The sequence below is a fragment of the Scomber japonicus genome, chromosome 22, assembly GCF_027409825.1.
Source record: "Scomber japonicus isolate fScoJap1 chromosome 22, fScoJap1.pri, whole genome shotgun sequence".
NCBI classification, from domain to species: domain Eukaryota; kingdom Metazoa; phylum Chordata; class Actinopteri; order Scombriformes; family Scombridae; genus Scomber; species Scomber japonicus.
The window spans coordinates 14,171,377-14,187,180 of record NC_070599.1 but is presented as its reverse complement, the minus strand read 5'-3'; the positions used below and the strand labels follow the sequence as shown (position 1 = coordinate 14,187,180).

The 15,804-nt window shown below is 39.1% G+C and overlaps 1 protein-coding gene across 1 annotated transcript; it reads left to right on the top strand.

The window, feature by feature from the left end:
• Positions 1-1,614: 1,614 nt before the first annotated feature.
• On the top strand, positions 1,615-15,437 carry trmt44 (tRNA methyltransferase 44 homolog). Its single transcript, XM_053343505.1, has 11 exons — positions 1,615-2,185; positions 2,262-2,379; positions 3,586-3,805; positions 3,887-3,955; positions 4,291-4,398; positions 5,294-5,365; positions 6,482-6,588; positions 7,083-7,266; positions 8,583-8,928; positions 14,049-14,165; positions 15,192-15,437. The coding sequence occupies exons 1-11, from the start codon at positions 1,840-1,842 to the stop codon at positions 15,422-15,424; spliced, it is 1,920 nt and encodes a 639-aa protein (XP_053199480.1). The 5' UTR covers positions 1,615-1,839; the 3' UTR covers positions 15,425-15,437.
• The last annotated feature ends 367 nt before the right edge of the window (positions 15,438-15,804 follow it).

Here is a 15,804-nt window from a genome sequence, read left to right as displayed (position 1 = left end):
TAAAATCTCTGTATTGCATATAATTATTGTATGGCATGTAAGTGTATCACTTTGAATGCTATATGTTGCGTGGCCTGCCGTGCAGACAGTTGCATTTTCCAAGTTTTAATTGTTAAAAGCACAGTAACAACAGTATTTAATCAAACACGTGTGATATAAAAGGTTCACATCGCTTTCATTTTTAATTATGGGAAAAGCGCAGGTGTAACCAACAAAGTTAACAATGACTTTGCTATGACTCAGTTCCGATGAACTATTACATGCCCGATTTTCTTGCTATGTCATGTTAAAATGCCTTTTATGAAAAAGGTCTGCTGTGTAATGTGAAAGAGTTAGTCACACTGGATTACATTAATAATAGGTTTTCTTCTATTAGGATTTTTGCTCTCTCGTGCTGTTCAGAAGGTCTTTATGTTCATTATGATCACAGCTAAGAGACTCCTTTTGAAAGACCAGACAGTGAAGGAGTTCTCAATTTTGAGAAATTAAATGATTTCTTTCATGCAGCTGGAGAGAATATGTTAAATATGTTAAATACTTATAGTGAATAATTTACCACAATCTGGCAATCTGGGGACCTTTTTGTAGGACAAAAAGAAAGGACTTACATCCCCCCAGAGTTACATTAACATCATTTTGTTGTTGTTGTACAATATCATCGAATGAATGAATTGTCTCCTGTCTCATAATGATTTAAAAGATCTGTTTTCTTATTGAGGTTTTTGTTGTTCACTATGCATCAAATATTCCAGTTTTTACTGAAACTTCCAATAAACAATTGGAGATTCAAAATAAATCATTTAATCTTTTTGTTTTATCTATTTGTTAATATCAAATATAACAGCTGAACACATTTAGGACATTCTTTCTACAATGTAAATCAAATATTGCTGTGAAAGTTCTTCCCTAACATGTTGCAGAACTCCAGTTTATTCAAAACCAACACCTATCGTGTCATGTTGGTCGTTCCACGATTTGAATCCTACTGTCTTGTCCGTATTAACTGTAGGTATGTTTTGGATCATTAACTTACCACAGGATGGACCCCTCATCAACTAGACCAGAGGATGCAGCTTGGCTCTGCAGGATGCTGTGGTCGCCCTTTTAGTCCAGGCTGCAATAGAAGTCACCAATTGTGGATCCAACAAAAGATCTCCCAACCGTGACCCTTCCTCCTCTGTGCTTTTACACAGAAGGTTTGCAAGTAATAATCTAAAGTTGGGACACCTATTTAAATCAATTTGCAAGGCTTCATTTACTTCCATTGCTGCAGGAAAAACTGTGATTGATGCCTATTACTATCTGGAAAATGCCCTTTCATAACTTTTGTTTAACCTCTGGTAGTTTACTGTGGACCTTTGTAGCATTTAAAATTATTCACTGGTCTTGTCCTGCTTAAATTGAACTAAAAACTAATTAATTTTATGTGGATCCTCATAAATCCTAAAAAAAAACTGAATGAAGTAACAGAGAATCAGGTTAATGTGTAATAATGAAGAGTAGTAATAGAAATATCATGTTTTCACTAAATTTAATCAAATTTACACAAAGAGCAACAGCGCCCTCTACTGTGTGAACGTCACATGAAACGTCATCACGCTTCAACTACGTCATCAGATACAGACAACATGTTTTTACTCTTTTATACAGTAATATTTGACTACAAAGCTAAACACTTGTTTGTTATTGCTAGGTTATGAATTGTTTAAATGATTAGAGCTAATTTTATAAACAAGTTTCCTATAAAGTACCAGTTTTCTGACATTTACGCTGAAAAATAAGCCCGGAAGTCAGTTAACAGACTGTAAACACATGGCTCCTGTTCGTTTCTGAGGTTTAATGATGCCAAAAGTCTTCGATATAACGTGTCCGGGAGGATGTACGACTCTTCCCGAAGGCTTCTGGTCAGCCGTGGACGTGTGGGTAAAGAAACCTCACGTTGTAAACAAGCGTCTGTGCGGAGTGAAAGAAACAGAGAGTGAAGATGTGGACTCACAGGCTCTAAGGTTCCTGCTGCATGATCCTGTTTCTGAACTCTCACATGATGTGCTGACCTTCCTGACCTGCAGGGTTTCACCTGAGGAGACACACTGCAGGGAAAAACCTTGGTCCTTTAGTGTCAGGACATTTATTCCCAAAGTAAACTGCTATGGGACTATCATGCATAAAGAGGTTGTACTTAAAGGTGAGAAATGGACATGAATGAAAGGTTATACTGTCTTTTAAGAGCTGTTTTTTTTAAATGTAATCGTCTTCTCCAGACTTTGGCAGACAACAAGTGACCTTTCTTCCATTTGAAGAGGATGGAGAAGGGCAGGTGTCTCTTAAGAAGGGCAACATTTATCAGATCCAACTACTCCATCATGACTGTGAGGAATGGTGAGTCACTTCATGTCCATATTTTGTCCAGCAAAGCCTGAATATTAAGTGTCTGGAGGTTAATATGACTGCATACAAATACTGAATATTATTTGGATGTTTAAAATGTTAATGAGAAGCTTTGAGATGCTTTCAGACATATTGGCACAGACACAAATATGACGTAGGATTATCAGCTTTAGTCAGGTGTCCGAATGAACACTGAAAGAGGTTTTCCTCACTGTAATCATTCCTTCTGTTCATACTGGCTTTTAAAACATTCCCTTCAAATGTGCTTTCAATGTAAGTGATGGGGATCAAAACCTACAGTGTATCCTCAAAAATGCATTTAAGGGTTTATATGAGGTTTCAGCAGTCTGAGTTAGTCATATCAAGCTGATATCTGCCACATTTACATTTTTTTTTAGCATCGAAATCTTCTTTTGTGTTTCCCTATTGAGCTGTGGTGGAAGTATAGTAATAAAGAGAGGGACTAGAAAGACTGTAATGTTAAAATATTTATTCACTTGATGTGACTCATTTGGACGGCTGAAGCTTCATATTAGCTTCACATCAACTTTTAAATACATTTTTGCATGGATGGAGGTTGGTGGATTTCGGCCTCCACCACTTACATTGTAAGTGCATTATGAAGGGATCTTCTAATTGTTAGTATGAACAGTAGAGATGATTACAGCAAGAACATGTTGGGGGCCTATATATTGTTTTAAGACACTTGGAATATCATGAACTTGTCTTTTTCAAACAACATTATAAAATACTGCATATCAGGCTTTTTCAGGGACAAAATGGTAAAGACCTGGACTTATTTCTATTATTGGATCCATTGTTATTTCCTTGAAAATATGAATCTGTATTATTCGCACACAAAGAAAAGAAAAGACAAGAAAATATTGTAAAGTAGCATTCAGAACCAGGAAAAAACACGATTTCTACTATATTATTATACTGCAGTGACCAAAATAAAATATGATGTCTAGTCTGATCATACACGATTAAAGTGTTTCCCTACTCTGCCAAATACAAGTACCCACTGGGATCCTCCCACACAGCCCCTTAAGGACAAGCTAATATAGCAAATGGATGGACGGATGAAAAAAAACACATTTTCTTAGTGACTTTAAATAGTAGTCTGTACACTACACCTAAAAATAAACATATAAGTACTAAAAACATTAAAGGTGACTTTTCCATTCTTCTCTGCAGGTCCTTGGAGCTACACGTCCTGACTCCAGATGTGTGGTTCTCTGATGGTGTAGCTTACCCGAAGCTGCCATGGCTGTCCACAGATCTTCTGCCTAAACTGGTGCGCTGGTCCACCGATTGCAAGACCAGCGAGTTCAAGAGCACTTTGTCTCTGCTGCCGGTGGAGAAGTACAGTCTCATGTACCAGCAGCTGAAGGAGAAGTACAAGGCGATGGTCAAGGTGGAGCGAGAGGACACTCTGAAGCTTGTGCTTTTATATTCTGGGTGTATTTATGTTTTAAAAAAAATATCTGCTCTCTAGGTTTGGCCTGAGGTGACGGATCCTGAGAAGTTTGTCTATGAGGATGTTGCCATTGCCACATATCTCTTGGTGGGTTCACATTTGGATAGTATGTTATCTTAAGTTGTTTTATGATTGACGTTTGCATTGAAGAATAGTTTTTGTGCACTTGCCAAATATACACATATCTATAGGTGCATGTGGAGCTCATTTTTTATCTGTCATGTTATCAGGTCATACAACCAAAGCTGGGTCAATCAATTTCAGTGTGAAAAATGGCTTTAATGAATGCCAGAGGTGGGTGAAAGGGTTTGAGTAGCAGTAGCAGGTGTCACAGTGTTTCAATGACCTGAATTTGATTAAAATGAATGAAAGCTCTACAGCAGTATTTACAACCGTGTTTACTCTGTCACTGTGTGGTGCAGGTGCTGTGGTCCGAGGAGCGAGCAGAGAAAGGTCTGACAGACAGACAGTCCTTTGTGGACCTGGGCTGTGGAAACGGCCTCCTGGTTCACATTCTGACCAACGAAGGGGTGAGTTCCAGAGGTGTTCACTTCAGGTGTTACAATTAACAGAGTTTTAGATTTGAACAGTTGACAAAAGAGTGACATAACGCTACACTTATCAATAATTTTTACATGAACAATGAATCAAGTGACTTAATGAGTGTAAAAAGATGAACCCACAGAGAATTATCACCCTCAGCTATAGTGAGCATTTTAGAGTCTTTCAGATCATTGTTTTGGATTTGCAGTTCTATTACTTTGGTTCATTTTCATCACTGTTATTGTTTTTGCTTCCACCAGCAGCAGGCAGCAGTTTTCCGCTAAACAGCTCTGGTAAAGCCATTTAACACCACCTGCTCAGCACCAAACAGCAGATAGACAAAGTTAGTGACTAGTTAGTGAACATAGTGGTACATTTTTGTTGAAGAACCAGATATATTTCTATGAGGAGTTGGTGAAGACCAAAACTAGAATAACGGTGTTTGAGCTACACAACTTGAAATAAATAGTAATGTTGGTCATTATCTGCTGGAAGTATAAATAGGAGACAGGTTTGCTAACATTTTATAAGATCATATTATATGATGATAAACCTGCAATCACCAGATCTTTTAAGAATGAAGTAGAAATAATCCACTAAATTGCCCAAATTTACACCCAGATAAATTGCTTCTGTCAAAGCCAGAAGTCTTTCAATAAGCCAGATCCTCTCATGCTGCTTAATCAATGACACGGAGCTGATCGGAGCTCAGGTGAAGGTGATTCATGTCTCTTAATGTATTAAACCTACGGCACCGTGTCACCTTGTTAACCAATCACAAACTGGGTCAGGTGTAAACTGAAATTACACACACGGACAGAGTGTGTTAGAGTGTGAATGTGGCAATTAGCCTGCTGACCGTCACGCTATCTTGTGTTGCAGCACCCTGGAAAGGGCATCGACGTTCGGAAAAGGAAGATCTGGGATATGTACGGCCCCCAGACTCTACTGGAGGTGAGTGTGACGAAGGCGTCTCTGCCACATTTAGGTCTTTAATTATTGTTATTATCTCTTCACATGAAACTAGGAATTCATATCAAAAGCTGTAGGTGTCATTTCAGCTCCCATTCTCTGCTTCTGCTGCTGCTTTGTGCTCTGATTAAATGAGAGATATTCTTCACTTTAAAACTGAGGTCAACAAGGTCAAACTATTATCAGTATTCTTCTGTTAGTATATGAGAGATGCACTTTTTTGTATTAAAGCACAAACTGAAAATAGGTTTCAAACACTGAAGATTAAATTAAAGTTGCAGCAGTTGCAATCAGTACATGCTTATTTTCCTGTCGCTTGCCTTTTTAAAAATCAATCATTTAAACACTTAAATTAAAGAAAGGAATAAAGCACTGACATTATTACCCAGTTAGTACATGAAACAGGCATTACGATACTAAAGGGGGAAAAAGAAAACACCACCCAAAAACATACAGAGGACTACCACACAAGGGGCTTAAGATGAATTCATGTTAAACACACACACACACACACACACACACACACACACACACACACACACACACACACACACACACACACACACACACACACACACACACACACACACACACACACACACACACACACACATTTGCAAAGAAAGCTACCCTAAAAACTCTTCACTTTCCTGTCTGCCTCCTGGCCTCAGTCCTTCATTTGACAAGCTGCTGACAGCCTCCATCTCAGCTCATCTATTATTGACTGATTTTGGCGGAGTGGACGAGGCAGATTGATGTTTCTGGGGTGCAGAACTTCATCCTAATCCTTTATTTCTGAGCCTCACAAGCTTTAATATGAAATGATGAGTAAGGATTGTGTTGTCTTGATCATTTAAAAGTCATCATTAAGCTGTATCTGACAACAAAAACTAATGATCACCAAGCCCGTAAGACGATATGACATTGACAGGTGTTCTGCGACATATTAAAAGTATTAAAAGAGATATATATTTTCTTTTAAGCACGTCTCTGGTGTGTCAGACAACTTCTAATAAGTGATTCAGAATCAAATCATGCTGCTGTGCATCCTTCTTGCTCTAAGGAGCTCTTGTGCTTTTCGGGTCTTTTCTATTTCAGGAAAAGGCAATTACTCCCAGTGAGAGCTTCTTATTCCCGGGTACGGACTGGCTGATTGGGAACCACTCGGACGAGCTCACACCGTGGATCCCCGTTATAGCAGCCAGGCGAGTCATCAGCAGACACAATCTCACTCAGCAGCTCAAGTGCCAGCTGATCTCTCCAATTTAGAATAACATTATGGGCTGGGGAGGGGGTGAGATGTGTCAATGGATGTGTGTGTGTTTGTCTCTGTGGACGTCAGTGCAGAAGGATGTATTTTCTAAGGCGACCACCTGATGGCGATGTGGAGCCTCTGTCTTTTCCTCAGATTAGGAACTGGTGTAATGATTTGTTTCTTCCTGTCTGCTGACATTAACAATTCTCAAACTTCACCAAACTATTTAAAGAACAATACAAGTGACCAATATTAAAACAAGCAACATATGACAGAGCACAAAACAACATGGAAAACTACACTCAAACAAAATGAGACAAGACTGTTGAAAGAGAAAACTTCTGCCAACCTAAAATGTCAAGTTATTAAAACCAGAGGAAGTCCATGAACATATTATAACGATTATTTTCCCTGGAAAGAATTAGTCTTTTGCTCTCACTGCAGGTCATCTTACTCCTGTCGATACTTCGTCCTACCCTGCTGTTTCTTCGACTTCTATGGAAAATACCAGAGACGGCAGTGTAAGAAGTCTCAGTATAAGGAATACATCGACTTCATCGCTGAGGTCAGCCAAGTCAGCGGCTTCAACACAGAAGAGGACTGCCTGAGAATACCGTCCACCAAACGGGTAGGCTTATAAAATTACAGAGCAACATGTCAGCTCGATAGCGTATGTGCTTGATTTCAGGTTTGTCTCAACCTTAACTATTTGTCATATTATGTGGCACAATGTGCTTTTACAGAGACTGAGTGGATCTCATTTTAATTTATACTCTGAAACATGTAACTGAGTGCTAGTTATTTCCAGCTACTTACTTCTTAAGTCTCTTTTAACCAGGTGTCCACATGGTGTAGTGATCTGAAGCACATACTATGTAATGTAATGTGTCTTCCTCTATGATTATTCCTTTCTTTCTTTAATATGACTTTATAACAAAACAACAAGACACTAGTTTAATATATAAAGGTGCAACATACAACATTCAGCCCCACTAAAAGTCATCAAACAACTATTTTCTATGTAAGCATATAGCGGAGTAATGGCATACTGAGCAGAGAATGCAGTCAGACTCCCTCTGTGTGTCCTTGTTTTGATAGTCAGTTGAACTTGGCGGCCGGGTCACAAAGTTTCTGAGATTACAGATAAGCAGTACATTAAAATATGTTTCTGAAAACATTTGAAGCCAAAAATAGGCAATGCAGAAACAGAATCTTGATCCATATTTGATCAACACTGCTTAGTTTTACAGTTTGATGTTAGTTGTGTGAGCTGTCAGTTCAGGGGCAGCTTTTAATTTTCCAACTTTATTGAGTAAAGAACATATACACTTGGTCTGAGATATTATACTGTGACATCTAGTAGAGCAGAATATCATATATTGCACCTTTTAAAATAAGAAAGACTTGCTATATTATTCTGCAAAATGATCATAAATTGGATTCTTGTTCATCAAACAAGTACAACTGTTTATCCCTGTCTTTTCTCCACATGAACCTTGTTAAGGAATAGATGGATAGTAAAGTAAATCAGGTCTTTATTGTCCCCAAAGGAACACAATGACTGTTAGCCATTAATGGCTTCAATACACATGTGCACATATAAAGAACAAGCAAATATTTACTGGGCTTTAATGTACAGGGATCAGCCATAATCAGTTAATATATAAAAGCAAAAGCTGCTGGAAAATACATTTCTTCTTTTGGTTCCACTCTTGGGAACAGCATTGGAAGATAAACAGAGATATGTCGATGTTATTTATAAAAAAAGAAATGGGTCATCAGGTCACTGAATGCTTTTTTAAAAACTGAACAAAGTCTCTTCCCTGATAATCAGTAGATATATCCAGAAATATATCCAAACAGTTGTCATAAGTGTTTCTGGTTACACTGTAAGGTCGCAGCACACTCGAGAGATATCTTGACATTCATCTCTTCCCGCTGCAGGTGTGTCTAGTAGGAAAGTCGAGAAGCTACCAGGTGTTTGACGAGGCCCAGGCAGAGCACAGAAGAGGTTGTTACATTCAGAGCCGCCAGACCACCTCAGGGTTAACAGTTCAAAGGTCAGACATCAGAAATGGCAGAGACTGTTGTCATGGGACTGCAGAAGCTGAAAAGACCCCCGGGACCTGCTGGGGAGCCGGGTTCCAGCCCCGAGACAGGGTTGAAGTGGTTCGAAACTGCGCTTCTCTCCCCCGGGACTTTGTTGACGGCGTCGTCCTACAGGTTGCTAATGTCCTCCTGAGAATGACTGTGGATGACGGCAGGGACCCCACCGTCTGGAACCAAGGAGGTAACAGCCACATAACATCCTAGATAAACAAACAAATCACACAAGTCTCCCAGGACATGAGCTGCTACTGAAGTGACGAACAGGTTCAAATTAAATCCAGGGTAGGACACATCATCTGTGATTTTTAGTGACCCATTCTTATTATGGTGCTCACTACGGGTTTCTGAATTCATTACTTTTTAATATTATCTGTTGCAGTGCAGCCACACTGGTTTAAAGCTTTCAAGCTGTTTGGCAAACTGGAAACAGATAGAAATGTTTTAATTCTCGTATTGTCTACTTAAAAATACATTCTTTCAACTTTTATTTGAACTTAAACAGATCAGTTATTCTGATTACTTACAGGCTATGTCAGATAGGAATTAAATGTATCTTTGGTTTGCTAGGTGTCTGTCTTTCCCTTATCAATATTAATATAGAAATGTATATATACATACAAACAAAATACATACAAAGGCTTAGCTATTTCTTTTTTCTCCATCACCTGCCTCACTTATTTATGTAGAATAACTAACTCAACTAATATATCAATTACAGTAAGGGATAGTGCACAACTGATACTTTTTGGGACTGACCCAATATTGGACAACATATACACCGATACTGGTAAATCTGTGGAAGGCCAATATTGACTGACGGTATCATTATCAATATATCGATCGGGCTCTAGGTTATTCATTTCATTTCACAGAGTTTGACATATTTTGACATATTTGTCAAAAATAATAGTTTGACATATTTGGGGTAAGAGGTTTATTCGCTCTAGGGATACCACTCTCACGTCTGTGTAGTTAAATATAATGCTGCAGAGCAGAAGCAGCACAAGTTAGTTTAGCTTAAAGCTTAGAGTGGAAACAGTGGGACACAACTAGCCTGGCCATGATGTTGTTTTTACACTTCAGTTTCTCTGCAGCTTGAACAAATGATACAGTAACATGTTGATTAGTGAGCTTTAGACTTTCTTGTAGTTGGATTTTGTTACTTTCAGACAGAGCCAGATATGATCATGTTCTCGTCTTTTTCTCTGCCAGAAAGCAAATAAGTGTATTCCTCAAAATGTCAAACTATCCCATTAAGTCAGTTTGACGAATATGTAGTCTGACTTTGTAGGCCTGTATAAATGTAGCCCCAACATCTCTAAAACAACACGGATGAATCACATTTCTCACATTTTCTCGTCACCTTAAAATACATTTCGCCGCTCTTTGTGGCGCGTTGGCAACTTCTGCAGCCTCAACCTCTCATCTGATCCCCACCCCTTCCCACCCTGCTTCCATCACAGCATTCAACCCCCCACCTCTCCCGTCACCACCCTGTCCCCTCTCGGCTCCAGCGTCAGGCACAAACACACACTGTTTCCCTCGCACACCGCCCACGCGTCACCTTTGTCGACTCCTCTGCACCCCCGCTGCCACACAGACACACACACACACACACACACACACACACACAGGATATCAATGAGATAAGGAGATGAGGACTATTGTGATTAAAACAGAACATTTTCTGTCAGGATGTCAGTGCTGAAATTAGAAGTAGAAAATATGAGGGAGAGGCAATAAAGAGAGACTGTAACTCAGTATAGAGATGACTGGATGAATAATGCACTACCAGCTATGATTTATGCATGAGTATGCGTTTGTATTGAGGTATTCCTACCAGTTATCTGCTGTGTAAGAACAAAGCGTAAAGTCAGGGTGAGACAGCATATACTGAATATATCCAGGAGGCCTCAGAGTCATCAAAAGAGCTTTCTTTTCATTTTAAACACATTTTGTGAGAGTGAAAGAGTGAAAGTATTATTGATGTTTTAATCTGTTCATTTTTTTTTAGATTTAGTGATACTCTGCTTCCTGGTTAAGGTGTAAATCCAAATTCCTGAGCTCATAGTCCTCAATTTTCATCTCTAATTGCATTTTAAAAACATTTCTCATGAACAGGAACAAACAAGCTCCTGAAATGTAATAGTTTTTTCAAGTGACAAATTGAAGCTTTAAGAAAACACCAACTGCCTATCCCAAAAAGGTTGATTTCTTTTAGTGTGTGTGAACCCGTCTTGTCTCCGGCTGAGTATATTTATAGCAGTTTATGGCGTATTTTTACTGAGCTGCCACATTGTTTGATACCTGAGAGCTGAAGTTAAAATATACTTTATCTCACTGACGTTTTGAAAAAAAGTAAGGTGTGAACAAGTGAAGCTGGCTTCTGTCGGTTTGAGTCAAGTTTATTAATTCATGCTCGCTGTACTGCTGACTGGGCTCACACTCTTACATAATCATGCTGAAAGAAAAAAGTCTGGATGCATCTGTACATCACACACGCGTCATGTTCTGCAAGACTAACCTCAAATCGCTGTCTTTAATCAGTAATCAGTGTTTTTGAGAAACATAGAGGCAAAGTAGGTCTAAAATCCATGCAGTATTAATAAAATAAAATGTTCCTTGTACTGTTTTCGGTGTGCAGCTATGTGCTGTAGAAACAGGCAGTACTGTAGGTGAGATTCAGCATGTTATTAACTGCTTGGTGCCCACATCGCACCTTTCCTCAATTTAATAGGCTCACAATCCTCCAGAAGGTCCAGCAGTAAATTGTGCTTCCCATAATCCACCTTCATCATCTTCATCATTATCCACACCACCACTTCTCACTATACCTTGCTCTCTACAGAGCTGCAGCAGTTAGCCAATTAATCAATAAGTTGATAGACAGATAATTAGTCGACAGCTAATCTCTTTAGCTTAAAAAGTTAAATGTTCACTAGTTGCAGCTTCTTATGTGTGCTTTTCTTTGTTCTATATGATAGTAAAGGACATATTTGGGGGTTTTGGACTGTGGGTTGAACAGAACAAGACATTTGAAGATGTCACCTTCGTCTGTGGGAAATTATAAACAATATTTATAAGCAAACTAATCGATTAATCGAGAAAATAATCTGCTGATGAAAATAATGGTCAGCTGCAGCCCTACTCTGATATTATGCTCTTTAATACAGATTTTGTTTATTTAATCTTTTATTATTCAGCCTCTGGTTACGAGCTGTGATACAGATTCTTAGTATCTAAGTGCCATCTGAGTATTATTATTATTATTATTGTTATTATTATTGTTAGAACCACAATTCTTTTCATTACTGATTAATAGATTCATTGAGTCTATAACATGTCAGAAAAAAGGTGAAATATGTGCGTCACAATATCTCCAAGTTGACATATTCAAACTGTTTGTGTCATCTAACCAACCGAAGATTTTCTGCAAATATGAACATTTGAAAAGCTGGTACTAGTAGAATTTTTACTTCATTATTTTTTATCATTATTGTTATTCAGTTGAATACTGCACTGATTGTCTTCATCATAGTCAATCAAAGCATTCTGATCACAGGTTGCATTAATCAAAGAGCTCAGATTAGTTTCATTTGAATAGGCCTGAATAGACCAAACTTTACAATCATGTCATTAATCATCTCGTGACCTCTCGGGAAGGTTCTGAGCTCCAGCGTGTACTTATTACAAGTTGTATTTGACAATAAAATAGGAACATGAATAATCCTGTAATACAGCTCCTCTCTTGTCTTTTCAAAAAAAAAAAGCTTTATCCACCACTCATCAGCTTTCAGAGCTAATTATTCATCCTCTCCACCTGATTCTGAATTGGCTTGAGCTGCAAAAACAATCAACTGCAACAAGCAATCAATTTCTGGCCGTCTTTTGCACAGGGGGACATCCAACCTTACAAGTTCAACTGTACGTCAAGCTGATCCATTAATAACAGTCTACGCTCTGGTCTTAGTCCAAGCAGAATCTGGCTACCCCGTCAATACTGACTTTCTTCCATTAATCCTCATTAACATTGTAGGCAGTAAAGGGCAGCTTTAAATGTTGTATTGATATTATATTAAGGCCTGGAGCTCCCTGGCGTCTGGGTTTTAGGACGGCAGTCTGCCCAGTTTCACACTCTGCCATGCAGGACTGTGTTTGGCTGTGTGAGTGTCTGTGAATGTGGGAGTGTGTTGCATATTTTACGGATTAACTCAGCGATTGACCGTCTAAATTTAGGGAGTATTTGGGTGGACAATATGTTGCTGAAGGATTTCAGTGGCAGAAAAACGACACTTAGAGAAAAGAAAACCATCATGGCTGTAAATGGATGCTGTGGTATTTGGTTTAGAGTTATAACAAACTCAAATATTGGCTCCATAATAGTAAATCTGTGGCCAGCTGACCTCAGATGAGAGGCATGAGACAATATATTTTCAATAATTCCTGCAGGGAGTGCCTGGACTGCCATCACAGATATGGTGTCAAATTATGCCGAAGGTGCCGCAGAGCAGTCATATTTCAACATCTAAATGAAGACAAAAAGCTCCTTGAAATGAATTATTTAGTAATTTTACATTATCATCTAGAATGTCACATTAAGATGTTTGCAGATTTGGGTCAAATATTGTTATGAAACAGCATGAGGAACTTGGAAATCCTTTTTCCAATATGTCAGAGAAAAGAGGAGGAAGATTGTCATTTGTATAAACTAAATGTCAGCTCTGATTGAATTCTCTTCTGGGAGAAAAAGGGTGAGCCAGAAATACTGAAATTCTTATAAAAAGGAGCCCAAATGAGGGGTGCTTTGAACATGAAGGGGCTCGTCATTTATTTGCTTACAGTTTCTTTTCATGTACTTGTTTAGTTTGAGAACTCATAGAAGGGACTGTCTTTCAGCTTTTCCCCTTTCTCCTTTTTTTACTTTGGTATCTAAAATTACTGTCCCAGTGGGGGAGTGACAACAATGACTCACGCTCTCAAATGGCCGGTGGGAGATGCAGCGGTGAAATGCATGCTGGTCGCTCTGACAGCTCGTCGGAGCAGCTCTAATTGAACACACTTCACAGCCCTGACTAACACTGAAAGACAGTGATAGAGGTGTTGTTCCTCTCTGTAAAATCTCTCCAAGCAACTAGCCACTCGAGTCAATCAGCTGCATCGGACGTTTCTTTCTCGGAAGAAGTCTTGAATAAAAAATGATTTTATCTAAATGTTTAATTTAATATATTGATGAATGCCACATCGATCAACCTCCTTCTGCTCCTTTTGTCACTTCCCCTCCCCTCCTCCCTCCCTCTTCAGGCAGCCTTTCTGTGGGTGAGGTCGCCGTGCTATTGGAGCACGAGACCCTGCAGCTCCTGAAGAAGGAGTGCGGAGGCCTTCAGACACTTCTCAAAAACAACCATCAAGTGTTTAGAGGTACCTGAACTACACATGACTCTACATCTTCACAGCTAGTATACATGATATTGATTCTTTCAGTGTCACATGCAACTATTTCTACTAGTAGTAGACCAATTTAATGAAATCCTCAATGTTCACAAAAACACAGAAGTCTACTTGATATTTTAATAATTCATTAGCTTTATGTTATTGTTGTCAGTTTTAATGAGGGTTAGGGTTCAGCTTTATTTCTGAGAAGTCCCGTTACTAAAAACCACAATACCCATCAGCCACTACTGCAGGAATCCAGCTGCATACTGAATGAGCTGAGCAATTTGAAAATACTTAGTCATTTTAGAATTAACACGATACCAAAGTTAGTATGTTGGTGGTGTGTTTGCTCTTGAAATGCTCTTGGAGAGTCACAGTTAACTTCTTTTCCTTAAAGGGCACATATCATGTACCTTTCCTGGCAGTTTTAGCTCCTGTCTCTTTAAAAGACCCCCTTCCGAGGCCACTCATTTTTGATTGGTCAGCTAATTGGAGCTGCTTCATGAGAGTCTACCAGCTGCTGGAAAGATTATTGAAATTTAAACTTTTCAAATACAGCTGTGTATGTTTGAGCCAAAATCAAATCTGAAATATGAGAGCGGACAACACAAACACCTTAGCAACAAATGCTACTTGCTGGCAGCATTTCTACACACGTAAACCTTTTGGAGCTTCTTTAACATAAACATCTGGCATCATGCTAGTATACAAGACACAATCTCCTTTAAGTGTTTATGTACGCATGCTGTTTATCTTTGGCTTTCTATCAAAGAAACGGATATTTCTACAACGGTTTCTCATATGTTGCACGAATAAATCACACCCACCCAAGCTTTAGAAAAGCTCCATCTGTCAGTTTGTTTACTGGTTTGATTGCGCTGATATGAATCTAATCCATAACTTTTACCTCTGGAAGTCTGGATTTCTGAAATAAGTCGTGCCAGCTGGCGACGATATAGGAACACTTTGACTCTGACTAATGAGGTCTCCCTGTTGTTTCTTGTCTCTAAGTGGAAGGAGGGAGGGTGTATATAAGAGACTGGCGGGACAGGAAGTCCTCCAGAGCAGATGCCAAAAGGAAGCCTGTTTCCCCTGGTGCGCTAAAAACCCGACCCTGCTGGTTTCATGACCACCACCCTCAGGGCTGCCCGCTGCAGGCCGAACACTGCGCCTTCGCTCACGGACCTGAAGACCTCCGACCCTCAACCAGACCTCTGAAGAAGATCAAGAACGATGCGATTTGATTTGGACTTCTCACTTGAATGTACAGTATTTGGTTGATTTTTTTAAAAAGTGGCTAAACATCAATCATCAACTAGTTTTCTATCGATAATGATCAGTATTCATTCTGCGTCAATGGATAAACCTGCTGTGAAAAGAGGGAGAAGTTCAACAGTTGATGCAACATTACATCATTTCTGGGAACTGAGGTTTTCAAAATTCACAGTGTCCTCTTTATTCTGGTGCGTGGCTGCCAAAATGTGAAGCTTCCTGCAGCTTTAGGTTTCCCAGGTGGCGCTCACTGACGCCTGTGGGTTTGTTATCTGCTGAAATCTAATTTCAAGGGATACTTTGGTCTTTCTTTTTATTTATTTAAGAAGTGGACTTTTGTATAGCCCAGTTC